Source organism: Asterias amurensis, chromosome 19 (assembly GCF_032118995.1).
Source record: "Asterias amurensis chromosome 19, ASM3211899v1".
NCBI lineage: Eukaryota > Metazoa > Echinodermata > Asteroidea > Forcipulatida > Asteriidae > Asterias > Asterias amurensis.
Window position 1 is genome coordinate 10,401,281 of NC_092666.1, and position 27,383 is coordinate 10,428,663.

The 27,383-nt window shown below is 37.7% G+C and overlaps 1 protein-coding gene across 2 annotated transcripts in view; it reads right to left on the minus strand.

Annotated features, from left to right (window-relative positions):
• Positions 1–27,383, minus strand: part of LOC139951300 (potassium voltage-gated channel unc-103-like) — a 185,615-nt gene that overhangs the window by 38,663 nt on the left and 119,569 nt on the right. For both annotated transcript variants that reach the window (XM_071950125.1, XM_071950124.1), the window contains exon 2: positions 26,248–26,323. In XM_071950125.1, the coding sequence (XP_071806226.1) occupies positions 26,248–26,283 (36 nt within the window). In that variant the 5' untranslated portion in view covers positions 26,284–26,323. The remainder of the gene's footprint in view (positions 1–26,247; positions 26,324–27,383) is intronic.

Consider the following 27,383-nt stretch of genomic DNA (forward strand, 5'->3'; position numbering starts at 1 on the left):
AACAGTTTTGTAACATCCTACGAAGCATATGTTTCTGTAGCTTAATCCGGGGGTTATTAGATTCACACGGGTAGCGGCTTTGCGTATACAAAATTCTGATATAAATATTTTTAATATTCCGGTGACCTGCCTAGGTTATAGGATTCAAAATCTTATCGAGGCCATGTCGGGTAGCTTTCATCTTGTGTCTGGGCGCAAATATCCTAACGGGTCGGTTTTACAATTTCTTAATTCAAAAATATGCTTTTGAAATTGTAATGTTTATGCCAGGAGCAAAGTAAGTTTTTTTTTATATTGGCTAGACGCAGTTTTCTGATCTTCACCGTTAGTCATGTGACATTGACGTCATGTCCGTGTTCCGAGGGGTTGTTTCGGTGTGTGACGTTTAGAAACGTATTAAGTATCATGTCGGTGGGGACGAGTAGTCTTTGTCCTGGTGCTTACAGCGATTTCATTTCCGTGTTATTAACCTTAAAGGATGAATATCAGTCAACTCGTCTCTAGAAATGTATAAAGTATCATATCAGTGGGGACGAGTTCCTTCATATTTATAGTGCGAACAGTGATATTTGCGTGTTATCAATTTTAAAGGATGAATATCAGTCAACTCGTCCACAGATGTATTATTGATTGTGTAGTGTGTAATTGGGTTATATTTTGTTATATCTTTGTGTATAACGTCGTGTGCCTCGATGACAAAGGTAATTATAAGTTTACAGGAGAAAGGGCGTGAGCAATAATGTAAAAATTGTGTTTTAAGGAAACTGAGCATAAACGTCTGGGAACCAGACTTTCAAAATGGCACAACCAAAAGTTATTTAGGCCGTGTCCGAAACGGCGACTTCGGCTACAGCTACGGCTAGATCGCGCGCGTCTGCCTATTCTTCAACACTGGTAGACGCACTGATCTAGACGTAGCTGTAGCCGAAGTCGTCGTTTCGGACACGGCCTAACGTACAATAGTATGGTTGTTGTGACGTCATGAGAATAATGTAAATATTAATTAACCCCCACAAAATGGTTAAGTCAAATTAGTCTTTGCTGCACGTTAACGGTAACAAATGGAATCAAGACTCCCAAACATGGCGCCTTGGTTAAGATAAATGGGTCAATTTATGGTACTTAACCACCGCATTATGTGGTGACGTCAAAATAAAAAAATAAGGGTTGTTACGTCATGAGAATTGGGTCAACATATTGTAATTAACCACCACAATAAGTGGTGACGTCAGATTTTGTTTGTTGCATGTTCACACTGAGCTTTAATACATGGAAACGAGTCGCTGGCACTTTGGTGGTATCTCTGATCAACATTTTTCCCTTGAGTGTCCGTCTTGGCATATACAGGTCTCCTTCACACTGTATCCCCACCGGGGTTCGCTGGGGTTTACTTAGTGGATGTCATGAGTTCCCACCAACCGTCTAAACAAACCCATGTTTTCCCTCACCACACAACGCGTCCGTCTCCACCTCTATTAAATGCGCTTGGTATTTTCCTAGTCGTCCCCGTGGATGACTCGGTACATAAACCGAGATTCCACTCTTCACTTGTAGCGTTTTTTTTTCTCTCATGTCATACTCTTCCTCTTTTCTAGTTTAGTTCTCTTCTTTTTCTTCTTCTATTTGGAACGCAACATCAATCACAAGGAGCGGGTTCCAGCGTTGTATTTGAGGAGACACGTCTTAATCCAAATACGAGAAAGAAGGAAAACACACGACTGATTAAAGGGCAAGACACAATTGATGATGATGTCCGAAACGGTCGCCATTTGAGTAATGCGCACACACACAAATGTTGCGCTTATGAAAGAACTATATTTGAAGATGCGGAAAGTATCACTTATGCTTAACACAAGAGAACTGCTCTGCAAAAAGTACGAGGACAGTTTTGTTGAAAACGTTAACTATACAACACAGAAAGTAAACGGACACCAGGTTTTCAAGAAATCATCAAGGCATTTCGCACGATTCGATTTAACTGATTGAAGTACGAGTATGTGATTTGTCATCAGATGGACGATGACTAAAGCAAGAAAGTCGAAACCATCAAACTAATATTTGCCCATACTCTGCAGGACGCTCCGATCCACTAAGCGAAAGTGAAGTAATTAAGTGAGGTTTGTGATTGATTGACCTATCTCTTCACCACACAGCTACGGGATAAGCTGTGCAGGCATGTATTTTCAGGCCCCCCTCAAACCCTCATACCACGAACACACCCAAGTGTGTAAACGCCTCCAACCTTGAACCGTTGTCCCTCCTTTTTTCTGACAATAGCTCTCAATTGTTTTTATACACGTTTTCCCACCGTGGACCTTTCCTGAAATGTGCCCTCTTGTGTTATAGGTCCTCGGTTTGAATGTTGATACCGAGTACTCACCCCAACCCTCGAATTCTGAAATGTTCCCTGCGGTAGTAGTCTCTAGCAAGACAAGTTCTAAAGAAGCAAACTCTCTACCAAAATCCAACTTTCGAACATATGGTCAAAGTTTAGAGGAGCCAGTCATACATGTCATCCCATCTTCCTTGTTTCTTCCTTGTTTCTTCCTTGTGTCTTCCTTGTTTCTTCCGTGTTTTTGTCCTCGTTCGTCCTTGTTTCTTCATGTTTTCTTATATATATTTTCCTTGTTATTTTCTTATTTCTTCAATGTTTCTTCCTTGTTTCTTCCTTACAATTGTACACGGACTTCCATTGATTATACGAAACGCCTACAGGTTGATAAATTCTCTCATCAGGGTGATTGAAGCAGTTCGTGGCCACTGTGTGCCTTTTGGGCCATTGTGCTTGGTATTGAATTTTCATCATAGCCATTAGCGATGTACAAAGAATGTACTTCTCATGTTTGACATAACTGACCTAAAGGAACGGAGTGTCATTGGTTACAAAAAATAGTTCAAAGATACTGCAAAAACCCCGGGGGTAGTTACATTGCCACCTATGCGTTGTCACATTATAGATACCAAAAACAAAATCAAAACCAGAACATACTGATCGAAACGTCGAGTTAAAACCAACGGTTCTTTTCAGAACCACCCCAACTCATTTAGAGATAGTCATTCACATGGTGTTACCACAAACCTTTCCATATCAAAGTTTATGTTATGGATAACTTTCACTAAATTCTACATAAACAAACACATTGGTGTTATTTTATTGCTGTAATATATTTAGTTTTAATATCTTGGTCTACAACACCCTTTATGTAATAGCAACGCAGTTTTAATAAAGTAGTCTGGTCATCTTTTCCCCCTCTTTCTTCCCATTACTTGTCTTTAATGGAGCACGACCTTTTGGTATATTTAGCCAACTAAATTAGTTTGAGTAGTCAATCAGTGCTGAACGGCCGGTGCGAGTGCTGGTAATTGTGATTGAGTGATAATATGGAGATGAATTGTTATTGATCATAATCAAATCTATACTACCCTCTAATCAAAGCTAGAATCCACTCCACTTAAAAACCCACAAACAACTAGAGAAACGAGGACAGATAGGCCTATTTGATTGATTTAGTTTAATGCCCCTCATACTTTGTAGGAGCACATTCTGTATACATCCCCATAGGGATGAAATAACTAGCTAAGTGAAACGGGGGTAATGAGGTTCGGCGCACAATGATCATTCATTCTCTGCCTAGACACTTCACTACATTATAGTGGTTATTATAAACAACTCTTGAGACACGCACTGATCTGCGGCAGGGGATTTAACATAATTTTTAGATTGTTTGACCAAGACAGCTTGACTTGAATTCCCAGTTTATCCAATTAACATGTTGAAACATAAACACCGTTTAGTTGTTTGTTTATATGAAGGCATATTTATTTGACTGTCTGGAGTCTTTATGTCGGTTGATGTGAGAGCATTGGGATGGAAACTGTTGTATGAGAGCTGGATTTTGGGAGCTGGTGGACTTTGCTGACGTACAGCCTGCTCCAAGAGTTAAAGGCACTGGACACCAGTATTGTCACTTGGTGTATCCCAACAAATGCATAAAATATCAAATCTGTGAAAATTTAGACTCAATTGGTCGTGGAAGTTGCAAGATTTCTAAGATTTAACATGAGTGAGCAATTACCTCTTTCCCAAAAGCTACGCTACTTCAGAGGGAGCCGTTTGTCACACAGTTTTTTACCATGTTAATTGTATGCTAATAACTATTTTGAGTTATTACCATTAGGGTCCAGTGTCTTTAAGTGTATTTTATTCAGGACTCGGGAGAGCATACTAAACATAACTCAACATTGCAAGCTTAAAACAAATCAATTCTTCTGTAGACAAGCAGTATTTATCGAAACGTCGAAACCACACCAGTTCTTCTCACAACCAACACCTCTCCCAATGTCAATAGACCTCCCTTTGTTTTGACCTCTCGGGCGAGGGCGCCCTTCCCAAATGATATAAATACAAGGTCATAAAATGGACTCTTGGAATTTCTAAGCAACAACCAGATGCACTATAATGAACTGCTTTTTACTGTCCCTTTTTTACCCGCAAATTGTGCCCTGTAACCGAACCGCATCTCGCGGTTGAATGTACGTGATTTCGCCACTGTGGTTCAAGTTATACAGAAGCAACGTGCCCGATTATATCACTCCAGTCTTTTACCCTCCCCGCTTGTCAGGGCCGCTCCTCCCCGCAGCTGGCCATCGATCGACGAGAAAATTTGCCGGGAAACTCTCCTTTTAAAAATGAACTCATCTCAAGTAACTTGTCCTTTGTCCTCTTTTAACGGCGGCTATATGGGAGTCATTTTAATATGATTGGGGAGAGCTGCGCACGTTGTAGGCGTGTACAATATCAGGCATGGTGGAAGACTTCATTTTTTACGAATTTATGAGTAAGACCCCATGGTCAAGCTTTATCGTGCAACATTTTCGCTGATTATTATTCATTTTATTGCTTTTTAGAATCACTTCAATGGCATTATATAGTTACACATGTTAATAACTGTTATTGTACAGCGCAATATCGAGGGTTTACGCTGGCACACACACACCGGCATGTTTATGGTGCAGACCGTGGACTTCTCTTTGTTCTCCCATTGTTTGGACATAGTTTATTTTTCAGACGTCCCCATTGGTTTTGTACACAAAATCTACCGAGGACTGTCCCCGGTGTGACTTTTTCACGGATCCCTTTTTGTTAATGTCCTCGGTTATCAGTAGTAAACATGCCCACACACACACACAATCTAAAAACGCCACGGTCGGAATTGACCAATCCGGATCCAGTGGAGCCTGACCAAATTGGGTCAAAACTAACACAAATTGGGTTTGTTTTGCATAATTTTGGGATGCACAAAGTATGGGAACTGGTCCTAGACATTATGTCCAGCGCCTTAAACATGACCTGTCTGCTCTCCTGTATTATTCGCTCTGTTCGTAATAGTATTGGGTCCAGATTATTCTTAAGCCCACCCTCCACATACAATATCTCAAATAATGTTCAAATTCTGTGTTTTCCAACATCCATCGTCTTTTAGATATGCCCCGATAAAAATTCCACTATCCCCCGAGTCCACTTAAATCTTTCAGATGGCAAAATGTTAAAAGAAATAATTTTCAAGTCTCTAACATTGCTCGACACTACCTGCTAATCATCTCAGTTTTGGGCGCAGTGCAGACTGCGGGCAGTTCGACTAACTGTCATAATTATGATTGACAAAACCATATGAGTTTGTCATGTTTCAGGTCTTAACTGTAGGTTATTTGCATTCAGACTGTCACTGAGCCAGGGCATTCAACCTACTTTGAAACGTCCTTGACTGGTTTGAACTGGGCCCAATTTCATAGAGCTGCTAAGCACTACAATTTGCTTGTAGCATGAAATTTCTTCTTTGATAAAAACAGGCTTACCAAACAAATTTCCATTTGTTGCATATTGCTTTTTACTGGTATTTCAGCTTGTGTTTGCTTATTCTGAAAACCACATGAAAATTTGGTTGGAAACCCTGTTTTGATGAAGGCAAAAAATTCATGCTTAGCAAATTGTTTGTGCTTAGCAGCTCTATGAAATTGGGCCCTGGTTTGAACGGGTTCGTACACTCTAAAAACTAAAGAGTTGAATCCAACACTTGCATTAGTTCGGTGAGTGACTACACTTTGAAAGTGTTGGATCCAGCGTTTTGTATGTTAAATCCGAACTAATGCAAGTGTTGGATTCAACTCTTTAGTTTTTAGAGTGTACCGGCTGTTTTGGGGTTGTTACAGAGGATAGAGGACTGCGCTTTCAATTTCAAATAACAGAATCAGTTCCTCTCTTTCAGAAACGAAACCGTTGAAGAAGAAGAATATTCATTGCTGCTTTCGTCTGTGGCCTTGTATTGTAAGTTCATGGAACCCCATTATACTCTCTAGGAGTATGGTAAGCGAAGCCATGATATTAAGGCATTCAAACCTCAAGCACGTGGCATTTTTTTTTTTTTTTTTTTTTTTTAAGTAAAATAACGGTTATCGTTGCAACGGTTATGTGCAATGAGCCAGCATAAACAGAGCCGCGTTTTGTGTGTGTGTGTGTATCTGTTGGAGGATTGGACCATGGGGTTAAAGGCAGTGGACACTATTGGTAATTGTCAAAGACTAGCCTTTACAGTTAGTTTATCTCAACATATGCATAAAATAACAAACCTGTGAAAATTTAAGCTCAATTGGTCCTCTAACTTGCGAGATAATAATGAAAGAAAAAACACCCTTGTCACACGAAGTTGTGTGCGTTTAGATGGTTGATTTCGAGACCTCATGTTCTAAACCTGAGGTCTTGAAATCAAATACGTGGAAAATTACTTCTTTCTCGAAAACTAAGGCACTTTATATGGAGCCGTTTCTCACAATGTTTTATACCATCAACCTCTCCCAATTACTCGTCACCAATAAAGGTTTTATGCTAATAAATATGTTGAGTAATTACCAATAGTGTCCACTGCCTTTTTAAAGGCACCGGACTCTTTAGGTAATTCCTTAAAATAATTGTTTGAATAACACTTTACTTTGTACGACGATGGAGAGCTGTTGGTAGTGTAAAACATTGTGAGAAATTGCTCCCTCTGAAGTAACTTAGTTTTCAGACAGAGGATAATTCTAACTCAATTTCAGGCCTGGAGGCTATTTTAGGCATTTAAAAACAAACAAAAGTGTGTAAGCATTTTTTTTCTGTCACTATTCGCTAGCCGACTTCGACGTCAAAGAGTGTAAAAGTTGTCAAATATTTGTTGGTTCATGCTTATGTCAGAATACACAAAGTGAGAACACAGGTTTTTGACAATTACCAAAGGTGTCCAGTGCCTTTAAACTAACTAATGAGCAAACGCGAATTGCGCAGGCTGTCGGCACGTTTCCCCTCGCGCATCAGTGGAGACTTTTGCTCACTCCATTACCGAACGCGTTGAAGCAGATTACACACGGAGATGGAGGGATGAGAAGTTCGTTACAAGGGGAAGGTTTTTGGAGTGGGGAGGGGAGGATAGCAAAGTGCCATCTCTTGAAATCGACGTACACTAAAAGGCTCCAGAGGAAGGACTGTGAACTGCAAGGTTGTATCTCCATGAATGATATGTACAAATTTCTACAATTGTGAATCATATTTTGAGTACACCGACGTGCGTAGCCTTGGGGTTTAAAACGTATGGCTATACTTTTTGTGAATACATTGTATGTTGAAGTATTGCAAGTAGTATGCGCTTATCTACATCCTGCTTTGTCACTACGAGATGTACATACTAATACACGTTAAGAAGGGTTCAAAGATGCACTCTCGAAACCCCTGACTCGTTAAGAGTTATTACAAACTTAAGGTTACTCCTTAGTCCCAACTTGAGATGAGACTAGTCGTAACTTTTTGTGAAATCCATTCCTGGCGTCAGGAATAATCGCAATTCCGGGTCTCAATGAGCCTTACCTGACTCAGCTCTGAGTCAATCTGACCCCAAAATAGGAAATATTTATATTTTTAATATTAATTTTTTGTTGTCCATTTTTGTTATTATAACAAAAAAGTTAACATCACTGAGCAATGTCTTCCGATGTAAATGCGAAACAATGATTATAACAATATTTTCAGGATATTGGTTTACTATTTTCACAAAAACTGCAGCACATCAGCAAGTAAACTTTAGGGGAACCTTTCTATTATCATTATCTAAGAGTTAAATGTAAGTCTGTGTACGTTTGTGATTTATGTCGTACACAAAATACACAAACCTTTAAAAAGTGAAGATTTTGATTATTTCATTTAGCTTAATCTTCTACTCGAGTTGCAAGAACAGCTGTCGAACCGTCTGCAACTAGTCCTGTATATATTGCGGCAAAAGGGGCAGTGAGAAGTGGAGCGCGATATATTAATTATATATTGCGCCTTGAATTGGAGGCTACTTATAGCAATATTGCGTTCGGTTGACTTGGCTACCGCAAGGCCAAACCGGCTTGATCTAGAGTCTATACATGGAACCGCCAGAAACTCGGGGAATTATCAACAAACAATTATAGGCCATTGGGAAGGGTGATGATCAAAAATGGCGATTTCGAAACACAAAAGAAAGGAGCTGCCCACCCACGCACACCGTGCAAACTACAATTTAATATTCTGGGCTCGCGATAACAATGGCCTGCTGTGCCGAGCCATCGAGCAATTATGCCTCAGTTTGCCTCTTAACTCGATTTTCCAGTCCAGTTTCTTAGCATAATTGTCAAGGAGAATGAGGGTCGTGCTGCTGATCGGAGAAAGATCCACGCAGTTCTCGATAAAACAACACTATCTTCTGCGAGTTGAGATACAAATACCAATAGAAAATATCTATCAAATGTGGGGATGAACCAAGATAAAAGGTTCAAACGGGTTAAACCTGCAAAACATGGACGCAATTTTTTGATAGAGATGTGTTGATAAAAACTAAAACCAAATAAGCAATAATGTACACTGTTACACTAATTCCCACAAAGTAATAAGGATACAAATACCAATTGAAACTTGGGGTGAGCGAAGAAAATACAAGAACAGGTTGAACCTGCGACAACTGGGTTTAACTGAGCTATCAGTTTCCCTTGAGGCTTATCACGTGATAACATAGACAGCAAATGCGTACTGACTTTATTTATGAATTGAATTATGCCCACTGTGAAAAAATAAATAAAATAAAAAATAAATACAAATAATAATAATAACAATAACAATAACAATAACAATAACAATAACAATAACAATAACAATAACAATAACAATAACAATAACAATAACAATAACAATAACAATAACAATAACAATAACAATAACAATAACAATAACAATAACAATAACAATAACAATAACAATAACAATAACAATAACAATAACAATAACAATAACAATAACAATAACAATAACAATAACAATAACAATAACAATAACAATAACAATAACAATAACAATAACAATAACAATAACAATAACAATAACAATAACAATAACAATAACAATAACAATAACAATAACAATAACAATAACAATAACAATAACAATAACAATAACAATAACAATAACAATAACAATAACAATAACAATTACAATAACAATAACAATAACAATAACAATAACAATAACAATAACAATAACAATAACAATAACAATAACAATAACAATAACAATAACAATAACAATAACAATAACAATAACAATAACAATAACAATAACAATAACAATAACAATAACAATAACAATAACAATAACAATAACAATAACAATAACAATAACAATAATAATAATAATAATAATAATAATAATAATAATAATAATAATGATAATAATAATGATGATAATGATGATGATAATGATGATGATAATGATAATGATGATGATAATGATGATGATAATGATGATGATAATGATGATGATAATGATGATGATAATGATGATGATAATGATGATGATAATGATGATGATAATGATGATGATAATGATGATGATAATGATGATGATAATGATGATGATAATGATAATGATAATGATAATGATAATGATAATGATAATGATAATGATAATGATAATGATAATGATAATGATAATGATAATGATAATGATAATGATAATGATAATGATAATGATAATGATAATGATAATGATAATGATAATGATCATGATCATGATCATGATCATGATCATGATCATGATCATGATCATGATAATGATCATGATAATGATAATGATAATAATAATAATAATGACCCTAAAACATAAAATATGCATGTGGTTGTACACATTCTATAAGTATTGCTGTTTTCTCTTGTATAATTAGCAACAATTCTCAAGATCGGATTCAGAAAAAAAAATATGTGTTTTCTCATGAATAGAAATTATAACCATCTTTAAAGGCAGTGGACACTATTGGTAATTAGTCAAAAAATTATCATCATAAAACCTTTCTTGATTACGAGTAATAGGGAGAGGTTGATGGTATAAAACATTGTGAAAAACAGCTCCATCTGAAGTGACGTAGTTTTCGTGAAAGAAGCAATTTTCCAGGAATTTGATTTCGAGACCTCAAATTCTAAACTTGTGGTCTCGAATTCAAGCATCAGAAAGCACACAACTTCGTGTGACAAGGGTGTTTTTCTTGCATTATTATCTCTCATTTTCGACGACCGATTGAGCTCAAAATTTCACAGGTTTGTTATTTTATGCTTATCTTGAGATACACCAACTGTGAAGACTAGCCATTGACAATTACCAATAGTGTCCACTGCCTTTAAACAGTAAAATCTTATTAAAAATACATTATCATCTGAAAGACAGTCACCCATGATCATATGCGTATGTTATTCACGGCTGTATGACCATACGGTATTCTTCTTAAAATCGTGGACGCGCATCTCACAGACCTAATTGACATTTTAACAAAAGCGCTTTTGAAGACAACAAACACAAACAGGGTGACAATCTTGCGAACTGACGTCGGCTCCTTCCATCTAATATATCTACATAAACAAAAGTGTTTTTTCTCTCATCCATCTTATAATTGTTCGCATCTTTTCATCGCCCTTTTTTTGCTGAAAAAGATTATTTTCTCCTGAAGACGAGCAGAGTATACTGTTCGAAACGTCGAGACCAAATCCAAAAAAACACCACTTCTTCAAAAGAGATATTTTACTCTCTATTTTACTATTCATATTTATATATATAAGTACTCTTATTATTTTTTAGATCTGATGACAAAACCATACATCTTCGTTAGGTTTTTTATTCTAGTATTGGTGTGAGAAGAAATGTGACATTGGATTCTTTGCACTTGATATTGGTGGAATCGCTACCGGAAAGATGTTTTATAATTCTTCAAAACTTAAAGGTGGTAATTGAATCTTGGTGAAATAATATTTTGCTCAAAAACCGAGCGATAATGAGCAAGGCAGTCGATGTTGGTTTTGTATTGTTGTTGGTATAGTGCTGTGTTGTTAATAAATTTGCATCAGGGATGAAAAGTATTAACTTTTGGTTTTACCACAACACCAAACTGTGTTACCACTGTATACTCGGCATGCCCACAGATATTAGTATATGGGGAAAATACAAAATAATATCGTTAGTGTTGTAGTGAAAACAATAACGGTTTGTATGTGTGCCATCGTGATTCTAAAAAATAATACAGCACCTTAGCAAGTAATATTGTAAGAGAAGGTTTAATACTTCGGATATATAAGCACACATGATTTGGCCAAATTTGGCCACCCTTGTCTAGCCACCATATACACATGGTACCTTAGTCCAACTATAAATCGTATTTCAAGACTCAACCGATACCTTTTGGCAACAAAAACTACACTCGCCATAACCTTGATGCACTATGAGTGAAAATTTGCACAATTGCATTTTTCTAACCAATTACATCTCGCAAGAGAATACCATACAGTTTTTGAAAATGTTAGTCAAACTGTAAATCTCATTTCCAGACTCAACCCGGCACTACCTTTTTGCAACCAATTGTTGACACTGCATAACCTTTAACCGCATTGCCTGTTGAGCAAAAATTTGCATAATTTCATTTTCCTAACCAATTACATCTCGCAGAGAAAACAACGCAGAAAAAAAAAATCCACCTTCTCGTTGGATGGTTTTACTTCATCAAGACTCTGCTCATCCAGCTGATGAAATCATGAAAGGCGGTTGCAATAACACACAGGCGGTGTTCACCGGTACGTAATTACATTACATTTACTTTGTTATGCCATAACCATACAGCCATCTTGTTATTGTTGCATCAGTGAGAGAGCGAAATCCGCGTACGACACCTCCGAGTTAACCCGCAACCTGGGAGCACACGGATTTTCGCGCCAAAAAGCTTGTCAAAACATAGCCTCCAAATCCGCCAGGGAAAGTCACGTGATATTTCGTAATAACGGACGAACGGTCATCCTTTAAAGGCACTGAGCATGTTTGGGTAATTGTCAAAGACCAGTATTCTCACCTGGAGTTCTCAACACAAGGATAACAAATCAAACCTATTAAAAAATTTGGCTCAAACAATTAATAATCATCGAAACTGCAAGAGAATAAAACAAAGAACAACATAATATAGCATAATAAGAAATGCTTCAGCTGAGGTCTTTTGAGTGAGAAATCACCCCTTTTACTCAAAGACTATGTTACTTCAGAGGGAGCCGTTTCTCACAATGTTTTCGACAGCTGTCCGTTAGCTCTTTAACAAGTACGTTTTATGTTAATACAGTGAAAGTAATACTTTAAGTAATTACATACTATAGTGTCTAGTCTCTTTAATACTCAACAAGAGACCCCCCCCCCCTTCCCACCCACCCAAACAAATCAAGAGCGGTTTTCACCGAGTGTGATATTTGATAGGGCATTACGCATTGCACACACTCCCGGGTAAATATTCCCGTAAGGTAACCGGACACATTATTTATTTTCGCGCCATTTTGGGGGCAGGTATTGATGACAATCGTTCTCAGATATAGCGACCTTTTTCGTTTGCACTTTGTTGGTCATACACCGTTTGTTTATATCAATCTCTGACTTTTGTTTAGGAACATTTAAACACATGGTAGGCATAAAAAGAATCGTCGAAAATCCGTGGGAGATGAAGTTCTATTAAGTATTTAAGGCACTGAACATCTTTGATAATTTAATTATTGTCAATGATCAGTCTTGTCACTTCGTGTATCTCGACATAAATGCACGACATAACAAACCTGTGGAAATTTGAACTCAATTGGTCGTCGAAGTATAGCGAGAGAATAATGGAAGAAAAAAAAACACCATTATCGCACAAGTTGTGTGCTTACAGATGCTTGAATTCGAGACCACAGCTAAGGTCTCAAATTCACTTTAAGTATTTTAATGAGAAAGTAGTGCTTAAATTAAGACACCAATCACGAAAGATACATCAACTTATCTAGCTTTTGAATACTGACTGATATGCAGCTTAAAGTAAGCTTGGCTTAATGAACCATCTTGTAGTCCGATCATAAGGAAATCCAGGGAGAAAGCTCACAGTGTTGTATTACATCTACACACACTACAATAAACCCTCATTACGGTTTAGTATCCTGCGCCCACACGCCCAGAAGTACCTGATTATTAAACATCACTGATTAAAAAAAAAAAAAAATCGACTACTCCTTATTCTCCCCACAAGCCGTTTCCACGCATAAAAAGTGCCCGACAGTCTCAGAGTCTATACATTCATGAAGCATTATCAAGATGTGAAATGAATCGTTGACTAGACTACCTTGAGGTATAGCAGTGCACTTAGCGTATGGTCTGCTGAACCTTCTTGCGTCTCAGATGTAGCCAAAGTGCCCGTTGGTGTGTGAGCGGCATTTCACCATTAATGAAGCTGGATATTATGTTGCTAACAATCTGCAGTACGGTTTTGATGCATAGCATACATTTTTGAATATCAAATGTTTGACTCCCATAAATGGCCGACCATGTTAGTTCGCAAAGTAAAAGGAAAACCACGCAATTTTAAGGCAAACTAATTGTGTGGACCAGTGTAATCTACTTTTAAAACATCTTTCCAACCATTATGCATTTTATAAAAAAAAACGGTTACAAATGCTTTTCAAAGACCAACTCGTCCGATCCAAGGCAACGTGTTCCTTTAAATATGAGCTCTTCTAAAATCACACAATTCTATGGAACAATTTTTTCTTTTGTTCTGGCTTTCATTATTTTCTTGCCATTTCGATGCCCAATTGGACCAAAAGTGTGTTTTGCATGTAGCGAGATTCGTTTTTTTTTCCTTCGTTTTTTTCGTTTTTCTGGGGGGGGGGGGCAACGATTTCCATTGGTTTACAAAATGAATGTTAAAATGAAATAGTTAACTTCGCTATTGACATTAGAGCGATAATGCAATTTAGGTAAGAGACAAAATCGTGTTAACATTTTACTTAATTCATGTATACTTTTTTAATAGTCATTGTGCAGATTGGGTTTTAACAAATGTTACCAATACACGCGCCGGGAAATATGTTGCACTTCAAATTCGTTATTAGTATCAAAATTATACTACGGATTGACCTTTTCATTAGTTTGAAATGTACTGATGAAACCCATGATTGTTTGAGAATACCGAAGAAACATTTCAGCTGTTTTTAATGGATCTTTTGCACACACAAAAAAAAAGACGAAGAAACTAAAACAAAAAGGTTTCATTTCTTCCACTGCCCCTAGAGGGTACCGATTCTGTTACGTGCAACCTCGGGTGCAAAGTATGTGTACACCGTCGTATAATGCACCACCCCTGGGAGCCAGTTCAACCTCCTCCCCCGGGAAAACCAATCACCTCGCTCTGATGCATGAAACTGTCTTGCGCGTGTTGACATAAATACTAACCAAGGTAATATTTTAAAGGTACGTATACACTGATTTTTTGAAAGAACAGCTTATTCTAACTTTGTGTATCCAAACATATTCATTGAATAACAAATCTGGGAACATTTGAATTCAATTGGTCATCAAAGTTGCGAGAGAATAATGGAAGAAAAAATACCCTTGTTGCACCTCACAATGTGTAAGTGTGCTTTCAGATGCCAACAAAGGCTCAGGACTGAAGTATATGCTATCTGAAGTATGTTAAATAATACAGCATTACTTCAGAGGAAGCCGTTTCTCACAATGTTTGTATATTTTCAACAGCTGTTCATTGCTATAGCTACCAAGCAAGTTTTTTTTATGCTAACAATTCTTTTCAGTAATTACCAACAGTGCCGAGTGTCTTTTCATTACACCCTCTTTTTACCAAAACAAAAATCTCCGTACGCGCACCAGAACAACGGGTGGCGGTTTAATCAAAATTGCTTGGAATTATTTACGGCTGAAAACAAACAAGCCGCTTCGTCCATTTTTTTTGTTCAATACTTTGTATTCTCCATTCTAGGACAACTCGCCATCTTAAGTCAATTGTTCCGTTTTCTGTTAGACTTCGTAATGAATTAATTTGATTTTTGTGTTCATTATCTTGCTGGTGTGAGAGCTGGAGGCTAGCCAGTGCGAGTGTGTTGCTAGTTACTGATCTAGGTAATATTTTAAGTGTCACTTGTCTCCAATCGGGGTGTGTGTGTGTGTGTATGGGGGATGCAGTTTATATGTTGTACTGCACTTACTGTCTAAAATATTGTTGTTGTCTTAATAACTACTTTTATATGTATCTGTGTTTAAGATGCGTATTGTCCCTCCCATTCTGGAGCTTTAATACATTTCAGACATTTGTATGTTAATTGTAAGATTGGACAATAAAGAACACCTCGGGCAAATTAAATCCTCATTCCTCTGCACACCTTTAACCGATAAGTCTCCATATGCTTATACTGAGTAGTGTTGCTGACGACAATGCTAACAATGCTGAACATGTCACTTTGTGTTTTGTGACACCCACTCATCCTATCGTGCCACAACCTTCACTCATTTTAAAGGTATAATTTCTAGGCTTTGTAAGGTTAACACAAAAGCACCATTGTTTAAAATTTGAGTCTGAAAGCCTTTTGAAGACCAAGTTAGTATACTAGGCCAACTTGTGTGTGTAACATTATTTTCTTTTGAATTGACGACACATTTTAAACGTAGAATTTTAAGCTTTGTGATGTTAATAAATTAGCACCTTTGTTTAACTTTAGTCTAAAAGCCTTCTGAATATGAAATTCATACTATGACAATAATTGTGTGTGAAATTATTTCACCCTCAAAAGACGATACCCTTGACAGGTATAATTTATAGGCGTTGTAGGGTTATAACATATGCACCATTGGTATCGTTCAGTCGGGAAGCCTTCTAAGTATGAATTTAATATACTAGGCTAATTTGCGTATTGTAAATAATTAGTATCCTCTAAAAGGAAAGTTACATTTTAAAGGTATAATTTCCACGACTTGTAAGGTTAATTTCAGTCAGTCTTCTATTTTTTTTTTTTTTTTTTTTTTGGGGGGGGGGGGGGGGTTGGGTTGGGGAGGGGGGGGGGTTAAGACGTGCACATGATATTCTCCAGGTGATCACTATAGTCCTATACATACATTTGTGTAATACCTTATTGTTTGCGTTGCATTCGTGGCTTTATATTTTGTTACAAGTCCCTGGACCATTTTGAGACGTTTAAAGAGGTCATTGGTAAAGTGAGTAGAACACTTATTTTTAGACCTCATTCCCTCCAACTCGATGACTTTATCCTCCATGAAGGGTTTGCATGGATGTTGACTATGCTTCAATATAAACTAATGTATCGATCTGGACAATGTCTCGTGTAATCGCCATATCCAGTTTGCCCTGTTAACTGTCAACGAGTGTCAATAAGCGTCAACCAATGACAGCTCACTGTGACTCATGTTTGATTCTCCGTACGGTCCTCGTGCCCAATAATATTATACTTTACCCATACACCGATGTGTATTAGCACTGTATACTCAGTACTTCCCCGAGTCCTGTGAACAAATATCACAGGCATGTTACTCGGGTGGGATTCGAACCGACGACCCTTGCAATTCTCGAGCAGTGTTTTACTAACTAGACTACCGGGGTTACGGTATATATAGAGGCAGTTCGAATGCTTTGGCAGCGGGTTTAACATCTCTTATATATTGTAAATAAAACAATTCTAAACTCATCATCTATATCTCAGGGGAAAGGAGCATGACAAGGAAGTAACTGGGCAATTGATCAAATTAAATATTCAGACAATACAGGTAATCAGCAAAAATAAGTTTTGGATATTTTTGTTAAATCCTAAGTCCATCTCACAACACACGAGGCACTTAACAGCAAACAAATTCCAGGCAATCGCCCAAGAAGAACACATTCACATTTGAATACTCGTGGCTCCTAAGACATCGTTCAAAAAACGGCCGATGTGCTATACCAAAGTTGTCACGTAGCATGCACTTCAATCGGTTGCCTCAAAGTTGCCTGGAAAAGTTACCTCGTGTGACAAGCCCCAGGTGTCAAAGAACACACCTTCACCGTCCGAATGGGAGAAACAAATAATGTGGCCGTTTAAGTGGTCCTTTGTTAATTGTTGCTTTCTGTTAGTTAACAAAAGAAAATCAAAACAAAACAGATTCTGCAACTCTGAAAAGAAGGTGAAATAAATATTGACAAGGTGAAGGCTGCTTGTTTTTGAGTGTTCTTATCAAGCTCTCTAGGGCACCCTCGGGACGTTAAACGAAATCAACTCTGTTAAGTGAAAATCCACACAGGCGAGACATGCAGGCAACCAAACTGTACACACCTCTTCAAAAAAAAAGACTTCAAAATCACAGACCATTTTCATCAAGGGTCGACCTGAATCCTTGGCTCATTAAACCAGGAAGGCGAAAAAAAGTACAGCTTAAAAAAGATGATCTTACGTTACTCACCATCAACTGCATGAAACTTGCCATTTGTATAAGTCTCCTATACTCGAGTCAATGAGAAAATTCCAAGGATCTTAGTTTTCGATCTAGAAAATCTTAAGACGGCTCAGGAACTTCGTGTATGAGAGAAATAACGGAGAGTACTGCTAGTAACTGAACTGACAGGAGAAGCAATATACCCCGGTAGATAAAGCCGTCGCTACGGTTGACCAGTAAAACACCGTGGTATGATCTAAGGAAGACTAGAGTGGGATGGATATGACTTCGACAGTGATCTTTCATAACAGAAAATTGAAACACAGATCATATGTCAGCTTCATTATTAAAGGAACAGTACAGAGTTGGTGAAAACAAAATCCTTCTAAGATCACAGATTTACATTAAACTTACTGTGCATGGTCTAATGATGATGATAGAAGGAAAAATCCCTTGAAATATTCCTGTCTGAATGTCATACTTGATGAGAGAAATACATCAGCTATTTTCCCGTTGGCAGTTTATCGCTTACTGAGCACATTTTGTTTTAAATCGATGTCATGCAAAATGTGTAATCGGTTTTTCACAATTTACTCGCGACCCAGAAGGCCGATTGATTTCAAAACTTCGGGTTTGTCAGTTTATGTATGTGGTGGATTACATAAAGTGCATTACAGTGCCATGCAGCAACTTTTTTTTTATAGTACCGAATCCTTTAAGGGCATTAGTTTTATTGTGGTATGCTTTATACGGTAGTTCTTGTTTTATATCATTTGGGTAATTGCTTTTTACTTACAATTGTTTGTTTTAATTTGTACTGCAATTTTCGAGTGTTTAATGTATGTATATAAATGTTTACCTTTTAAGAGCTGAGTCTGGAAGGGCACCTCTTTTTTGATTATATATATATATATATTTTTTTTTTTTACTTTTGCCCCTCCCTGGACGGCCTGTGCTTGTTTTATTGTTTTGTCAAAAAAAAAAAAAAAAAGAAAAAAAAAAAAAAAACATAATGAAACTGATACATCTTTGTTGATAATCACCAGTCTATTTGTGTTACATGATATGCAACCGGCATAATAGTCGGTCTTTGTTTTCTTGTTGATAATTAAGACATATATGAAGAAGCTGATGAGAAATTCCAATCTGAAGGACCATCAATCATTCGATAATTCTAATGTTTCTGAATGTGTACGCTCTATTCTCAAGGTTTACCTCTTATACACACAGCTCACTCGAACAAGTTAAAGATTGAACTCTTACTATGACCTAGTTATCATGTCTGGAAAAGAATATGTCAATCAAACTGATGTAGTCTTTGGCCATAATCAATTTCGAGTTGAAGGTTAACTGTTTCGTTTGCTTACTTTTCATGTCTGAAAAATAATTTATTATTTGAATCAAACAGAGGTATAGTCTTCGGCAAGTATTCATTTCAGTTTGCCCCTTAACCTCAGACTCAATTTGCGCTGTAAAGCGCATACTAAATATAATGTTTTCTTGGCAGCAAACTGACAAAGTGTCAAACACGATTTGTGTCCTCTATTGATGATAACCTTTTCGAAATCACATCCTTTTTCCATGTTAGTGGTAATATCACATCTGGGCCATTTACAGTGTAAGTGCTTTCATATTGGTAATCGGATAACTAAGGGTTGGGGCTTTAAAGATGCTATGTCAGATTTTTGGCCGATTTGACCCCAAAATTTTGATTTAAAATTCAATAGGTATTTTGATGGGGGTCGAGAAAGTTACAAGCTTTCATTTGAGCCATTGCTCGAAAAAGTCCGCCAATTATTAGTAGCAGTGAAATAAAGTGCTCAAAATTAGTTTTTGTCGGAATCCCGACAATATATCACGTGACCAATTATTATGTGTTTTATAAGAAACGTTTTAAATTTTGTCATGGTTCCTGACCATTAAAAGTAAAAGTTTAACTTATCTTCGTTAGAGCGGGTGATACTCTTTGAAATACCATTCACTAAAAAAAAATACATTTTCTAATGTTTGGGGCCAAAAATCTGACATAGCATCTTTAAGTGTTTGTTTCAACACAGTATTGATTCATTAAGGGCAGCTTGTAAAACAATGATTTCGGGGGTGGAACACAGAATTGACCGTAGGTGGGATTCGAACCAACGATCATCCGAATTAACGTGCCGGCGCTCTACCAACTGAGCCATCTAGCCCTTTGTCGGCGGTGTCCCTATTTTGTCAATATCTTTGTTCGGGTGCTAATCAGAAGCCATACAACTGTCATAACTGCAACGTGTAGCCAGGGATCTCATTATTATGAAAATGCTATGTGGTAAAAGTCAATTGTGAACATTTCAGCTGAAAACGGTGTCTGCTTGATTAGAAAACAATACAATACAATACAACTAAATATTTATAAAGCGCCTTTACATCAAGATCAAAGCGCTGGAAACAGCAAAACCAATGGAACCAAATACAACAAATTACATCAAGATACAAGTGAGAGATTTTTTTAACAACGGCAAAGAGTCACAATTTCTGATGCGTACTGGGAGGTTGTTCCATTATTCGCGGAGCAATAAAGGAAAAGGTCCGGTTGTGAGCAGATGAGAGTGTTCTGACAACAGCAACATTAATCCCTGACCCTACAATTTAAAGAGACACCAGGGTAAATCCATATCAGAGTACTAACACATGTGCAAATTAGTCTTAGTATGGAAGAGTGCTTCAACAGAAACATGATACACATACTCTATAGCATGGAAATAATCAAAGTAAAGCATTAGTGAGGTTACTGAACTTGTTCATCAGGGACTGCTAGTGCGAACGATCAGCCAGATCGGGATTCCAAGACACAACGCCCAATGGGTGGTAACAACATAAATGTAAAAAGAGGGGTGCGGTCAGAATGACAGGGATTCGAACCCACACCTTATACTATAAAAAACAAAATGTTGCATGGAATTGATATTAACTATTGGGCAGCGACCATCCAGATCAGAAATCGAACCCATACCTCTACCATCCACTTAAGAGGTAACAATGAAAAGGTTACATCAGATTGGGGTTAATGAACTTGTTCAGCGACAAGAGGGGAGCGACTGTCCAGAGTGGGATTCGCACCCAAACCTCTAGCATCCTGATGGGTATAAATATTCTTACGTTTGCAAGATATTGAGGTCATTGAGCTCGTTCGAATGCTGCAAACAGCTAGACTGGGATTCGAACCTACACATCAAAACCACAACTATCGAGTTTGTAAAGTGCAGTAATTTCAAGCCACCACCCTCTTCAAAACCACTGAATGTTCATGAGAAGAAGATGAAAAACCAAAGTCAGGTAATATCCGAGCAACAAGAGCGAGTTTCGCTTTAAGCCAGATCTTTCGCCTATTAATGGGGTGACTTATTTTTAATTGGTGATAATCTAAACAATGACTCTAATCTGGAAGAGTGCTTAACGTGAAGTGGGGACCGGTATAAGTCATTTTAATCTCCAAGAAACAAGAGCGAGTGCCGCTTTATGCCATATCTTTTGCTCATTAACGGAGGTGATTTTTTTGAAGATAATCTAAACTGTAACTTTAATCTGGAAGAGTGCTTAAGATGGAATAGTTACCGGTAGTAAATCAAATCAAATACCCATAAAATGCAGAGGTGGCATTTCAGTTGACTCCAATGTTGTTTATATTGTTGGAGTAAACAAGCCCGCAATGAGTGTTGAACATAACACATTTTATAAAATGTGCGAATTCTGTCATTTGCTCACCTTGTTTACTTTTATTATAGGAATCTTTCAAGAAGAACAAAAAATAGTAACTAATACAAATGAATCCAGATCATGTATGGTCTATTATCAAGATCATGGACAAAATAGTTTGATTGAAAGTAGCACAAGGCTAAAGAAGAACCAGGCGGTAATTTAGGACTTATCTGTTCTATTATCAAGATCTTGGGTGGGCAAAACAGTTTGATTGAATTCAGCAGAGGCCTAAACAAGATTCATGCAGCAATTTTGGACTGATCTGTTTTCCCGCCCACGAAAACAAATAAACAAATCCTTCAACCTTTTAAGAGAAACAAATAGAGAGACAAACGAAGAACATTCTTTATTATAAAGATCATGGCTGGAAAAAAAGGTTTGATTGAAATAACAAGACTGCACTAAAGAATAAACAGGCGGTAGTTTTGGACTGATCTGTTTCACCCGCCCATCACCCGTAGCAACGAACAATGTGAACAATCATATCCTTTCAAGAAAACAACTAAGACAATTGAAGACAGATCATGTATCGTGATAGTTATGAAGATCATGAGTGGGAAAAGAAGTTTGATTGATAGAAGCAGATGAAGAGCTACAAAGTATCAGGCGGTAATTTAGGTCTGATCTGTTTTTCCCGCCCACCACCCGCGACAACGACAATGATTTGAAAACAATATTCAATGAACCTTCCAAGAAAGAACTAAGACAACACATGAAGACAGATCATGTATGCCCTGCTATCAAGATCATGGTTGGACTACTTTATGATTGAAATAAGCAGGAATAAGGCTATGAAGAATTTCAGGCGGTAATTTAGGACTGATAGGTTTTCCCGCCCACCTCCCGTGACCCGAACCGACCAGCCGCGCACGGTTGCCCACCACTGACTCCAACAAATCAATTGATTGCCTTTAGGGGTCTCTGTAGTTGCTGGCTGGAGAAAGAATGAACTAGACTGGAACCAGCGTGGTTCTTTAGCTTCGAGAAATAGACTGGACATGTGTCTAAAAACCCGTCAGTGTTCGTATGACGTCAAATAATGATGTTATTGCTGCTGTTAGACGTAGTTTGTACATCTTTTTGACGTTCAATTCGGTGACAGGAAAGATGGATTCGAGCTTGGGTCACTTTTTTAGCTTCAGGAAAAATACTGGACATGTGTCTGTCTTGTCTTTGAACACCAGGTCAGGGTCTGGATGACGTAAAATCTTGATAATAATTATCATTTGGTTTAGACAGAGCTATTACTTACTTCATTTCCCAACTATAAATATTCCAGCTCATCACCTCAAGCAACTGGGTAAAATTTCATAGAGTAACACAAAAAGTAGCCAAGCATAATAACAAAATACGCTTTACCAATAAGGTTGCAAGCCACACTACAATAATCACAACCAACAATATTGTGACTGTTTTGATCCTACTCATTTTTTACTAAAGCAGAAGATCTGTAAGCAATATGTTATGCTTTGAAAGACAGTAGACACTATTGGTAATTGTGAAAGACCAGTCTTCTCACTTGGTGTATCTCAACACATGCATAAAATAACAAACCTGTGAAAATTTGGTTGTCAAGGTTGCGAGATAATAGTGAAATAAAAAACACAATGATCACACGAAGTTGTGTGCTTTCAGATGCTTGATTTCATGAACTCAAGTTCTAAATGTGAGGTCTCGAAATCAAATTCATGAAAAATTACCTCTTTCTCGAAAACTACGTCACTTCAGAGGGAGCCGTTCCTCACAATGTTTTGTACCATCAACCTCTCCCCATTACTCGTCACCAAGAAAGGTTTTAGACTAATAGTTATTTTGAGTAATTACCAATAGTGTCCATTGCCTTTAAGGCAGAGTATATACCTCTTGTTTTTAGAACCGTTCCATCGTTTCGTAAAAAAAATGTAGATTTTTAAGATAGGACTAACACGTGAAAAGTTCATTTCAAAAGGTGGTCACCTTTTTGATGGTATCGCCAAAAATCCGGACTGGTTGTCCACGCAATACGAATAATCCCCAATAGGAATACACAGACTGAAAACATTACGCGGTAACGCTGTTCTCATATTCATATTTTGAGGCATACAAATAATCACATTACTTCAAGGTGAAATGTCTCACAAAATGTGTTATGCTTTTGAAAGCTACAGTGGCTTATAACCAAACAATTTCACTGTCAATAGTTTGGATACCAAACGTATACCTTCCCTTTAAACAATTTCATGTGAAGTGATGGCTAGGACAATACACGCCCAATCATGTTTTAATAAACTGATTTAACGTAGATATGTACACCAACAATGCTTGGCACACATTTTGTTTGTGTCCATTAAAGGCACTGTTTGGTAGTTGTCAAAGAACAGTGTTCTCACTTGGTGCATCCCATCATAAGCATAAATAGCAAACCTGTGTAAATTTGGGCTCAATTGGTCATCGAAGTCGCGAGAAAATGATGAAAGAAAAAACACTCTTGTTAGACGAATTTGTGTGCTTTCACACAGAAAATAAAAGACTTCTAGCTAATATTTTAGTGATAAATTACCTCTTTCTCAACTTCAGAGGGAGTCGTTCCTCACAATGTTTTATACTATCAACAGCTCTACAATGCTCGTTATCAAGTCAGTGTTCAAGTTAATATTTGTTTGGAGTAATTACCAAACGTGTACCTTCCCTTTTACAAACTTGAAAAACTAATGATGCTATCTCAATGTTATCCATTTATCAATAACAATCGCTGTGTGAATGATGCAACATAGGTACTTTTGTTCAATTTCATATCCAAAGAGTTATTAAATTATGTTCATTTTGTGTTTTAACAAAACGTGAATCTTCAATTTTGGATCTTCACAAATGTGTACATCGACCCAGTAGTACAAAATCGCACAACCCTTCCACAAATCGGTACCAGACTAAAGGTGTCACAAGAATACGGCGCCTGCTTGTTTTTGCTCATGAGTTAGTCCACCGACAACCTAGCCCCTAGACGGCGACACCAAAGGCGGTGTGAGATCCCTTCCACGCAACCCTAATTCGTAATGCTATAGTGTGCGATGCTCCGTTCGGGTATTCGATTACTTTGTCTTAGGGGCGATTGGCCATATCATTCGCCAGTCAGTGATGAAAAACAAATACCCGTTAATTAACATGCATGGCAAGATTATCAGAAGAGGTGGGTTTAATCACACAGTACCAAACGTACTCTCGGGTCGGGCAAATGAGGTCAGAAGCCTAAGCAATTCGAACAGGACTTCGGTCTCTTTTAAGAGGCAGGATTTGAAGATTACAAGCTATTCAAAAAGTCAATCAAAATGTCCGTTATGACATTGTACAGTTGTGATCCATATGCGTGGTACCGGTAGTCGCCCACCACAAAGTACTTCGTGTACAATAACATATATGCACCAATAAACAAATCCACGAAAACATTGACTCAATTGGTCCTCAATCTTGCAAGAGACAAATCACAGAAAAACACAAATTTTACACAAATTTGCGTTCATTTGGATGCCTAAAAAGTATTTTAAAATTTGAAATAACAGAAGAATACACAACAAAAGTAAACAACTTATTAATTAATAATATATGTAGTAACCTCATTCTGCAGCTTGTATAGTATCTGAGTATTTGTGAACCTTACTCATATTAATTTGTGTTATTTATTTTATTTATTTTTTTTTTTTTTGTATCTGTATCTCCGTACATCGGTGCCCGAATAAGAAATAATAAGCGCAGTATAGTTATTATTACAAAAAATATTGTAATAATAAGATATGTATTAAGCGCGGTATACACTATCCAGAAGTTTAATTTCCGACACAAGACGGATCCAGTTTTTTTAATCAAGCGCGGCCAGACGTGTCTGACCTCGCCGCTACTGACCAGTCAGACGTATATCAATTGTGACAATGAGAAAACCTTGACCCAAGGAACCACGTCATCTTGGGTTTTAAATGAAGACGACCAGAAGTGCGGCAAGAAAGTTACACCACGGAAGGTGAAACCGCGTAATCAAAACTCGTTAGTGTTGCAACCGACGTGGTAAGCTACTGTACGGTACTGCATCTTGCGCATTTTTGATGCAGTCTGCACGTGCCATACTCTCTAAATGCAAAGGAGTGAAGAAGCACGCTTTGAAGAGCCATACGAGGGACACCTTTTTTTGAGTGGACTTCCACTCTTTTAGATTGAAGTTTGATTTTTTTAAAGTGATTTTGGAGTGAAACCCCTCTAATGAAATAACCACCACAGTTTTTGACGAGCCATATGAGGGACAACTCGAAATGTAAAGAGTGGTGTGTTTCACTCTTTTTCGTTTAGTTTAACAAACCAAACATAACACTCGTGTGTCCACTATACTTCAAAAGGGCTAAGTCCTACAGCGGTTAAGAGTACTGGATTCAAGCTCTGGGCTCAATTGCATAGTGCTCAGCAAATGTCCACCAAGCAGCAGGATGTGACGTCGCAATTGAAAGTTCTTTTGCACAACCCAATGAGCAGTCTAGTCTGGCACCCTGTGTGCGCACATGCTTTTTGTAGCGAAAATGGCCTTAATTGCTATTTGTCGCGACACTCCCAGTATACGGCTCTTGTATCCTATCCATGCTGTCGAAAACGTTGATTGTACAATCAAAATATCACATTGCATGACCTTTTCAAACTAGCCAATCACAATTCATAACATCGGGCCATTGGCCAATCAGAAGTGTATGTCTTACCTCGGACTTCTCTAACTGCGGCCCCTTTTTCCTCATCTGGGCGTGGTCCGGTCACTCAAAGTTCCAACTCTGGAACCTAAAAAAGAGACGGAATGAAAATTGAGGCGATTAGTTATTGCAACTGTATACATCTTTGTATTCGCTTCAGCATAAAATACAACCCATTAAAACATATTACGTTTTGGTCCCACCTATACACAGCACACTCTAAAAACTCCCGGGTCAGAATTGACCCGGATTTGGGTCTCGGGGGCCAGACCCATTTCTGGGTCTGTTTGACCCGGAATCCGTGTCAATGTGACCCGGAATCTGTGTCATTATAAGACCAGAAACTCGGTTAAAAAAAGCGGGGATTTTGACTTGGAATCCAGGACACATTGACACTGATTCCGGAAATGGGTCTGACCCCCCCCCCCCGGGACCCAAATTCGGTTCAATTCTGACCCGGGAGTTTTTAGAGTGTAATACTCAGTGCTTTACTGTAATAGTAAGTGCTTTACCTGCATCAAGCTTATAGTGTTTCTGAATGTGGGTTCGAGTCCCTGTCGAGTAACTTGTGTTCTTGAGTCAGATACGTTACCATCATAATACGGGTGAAATATTTATACGTTCAGACCCCGTGTACAAAGATAGAAAGTATGAAAGAACATTTCTCGTGAAAGAGTAATATTTTTGTTTCTGTTTTTTTTTTTTTGCACATAGCAATAACCCTTATCAGGTTTCCTCAGGCATGTGAGCTTCAGTGATTAAGTTCACTTTATGAGGCATCCTTAAGCTTAATTCCAAGAAACATAAAATATTAATAATAACGACGACTTAAGCGTCTTATTTAAAACCCCTTTATCCAATCCTAATATAGTAGGTCTGACATTAAACTTTTTTACGGACACTTAAGGTGTTTTGAACTTCCTCAAATGCAGTCCCTTTAGCCCACACAGCACTACTGGACAATAAACGTGTGCATACAAGGAAACTGTATTTTTAACACCCTCGTGTAAACGTATTATCAATCTTTATATGTCAACCTTTGTTCAAGTTTTCCGCCCAGTTTTTCTCGCTGTGTCGTTCAGCCATTCATGTCCCCCCGCGCTATTTTTTATTTATGAAAGATGGCTGACAATAACTCATGAATAAAT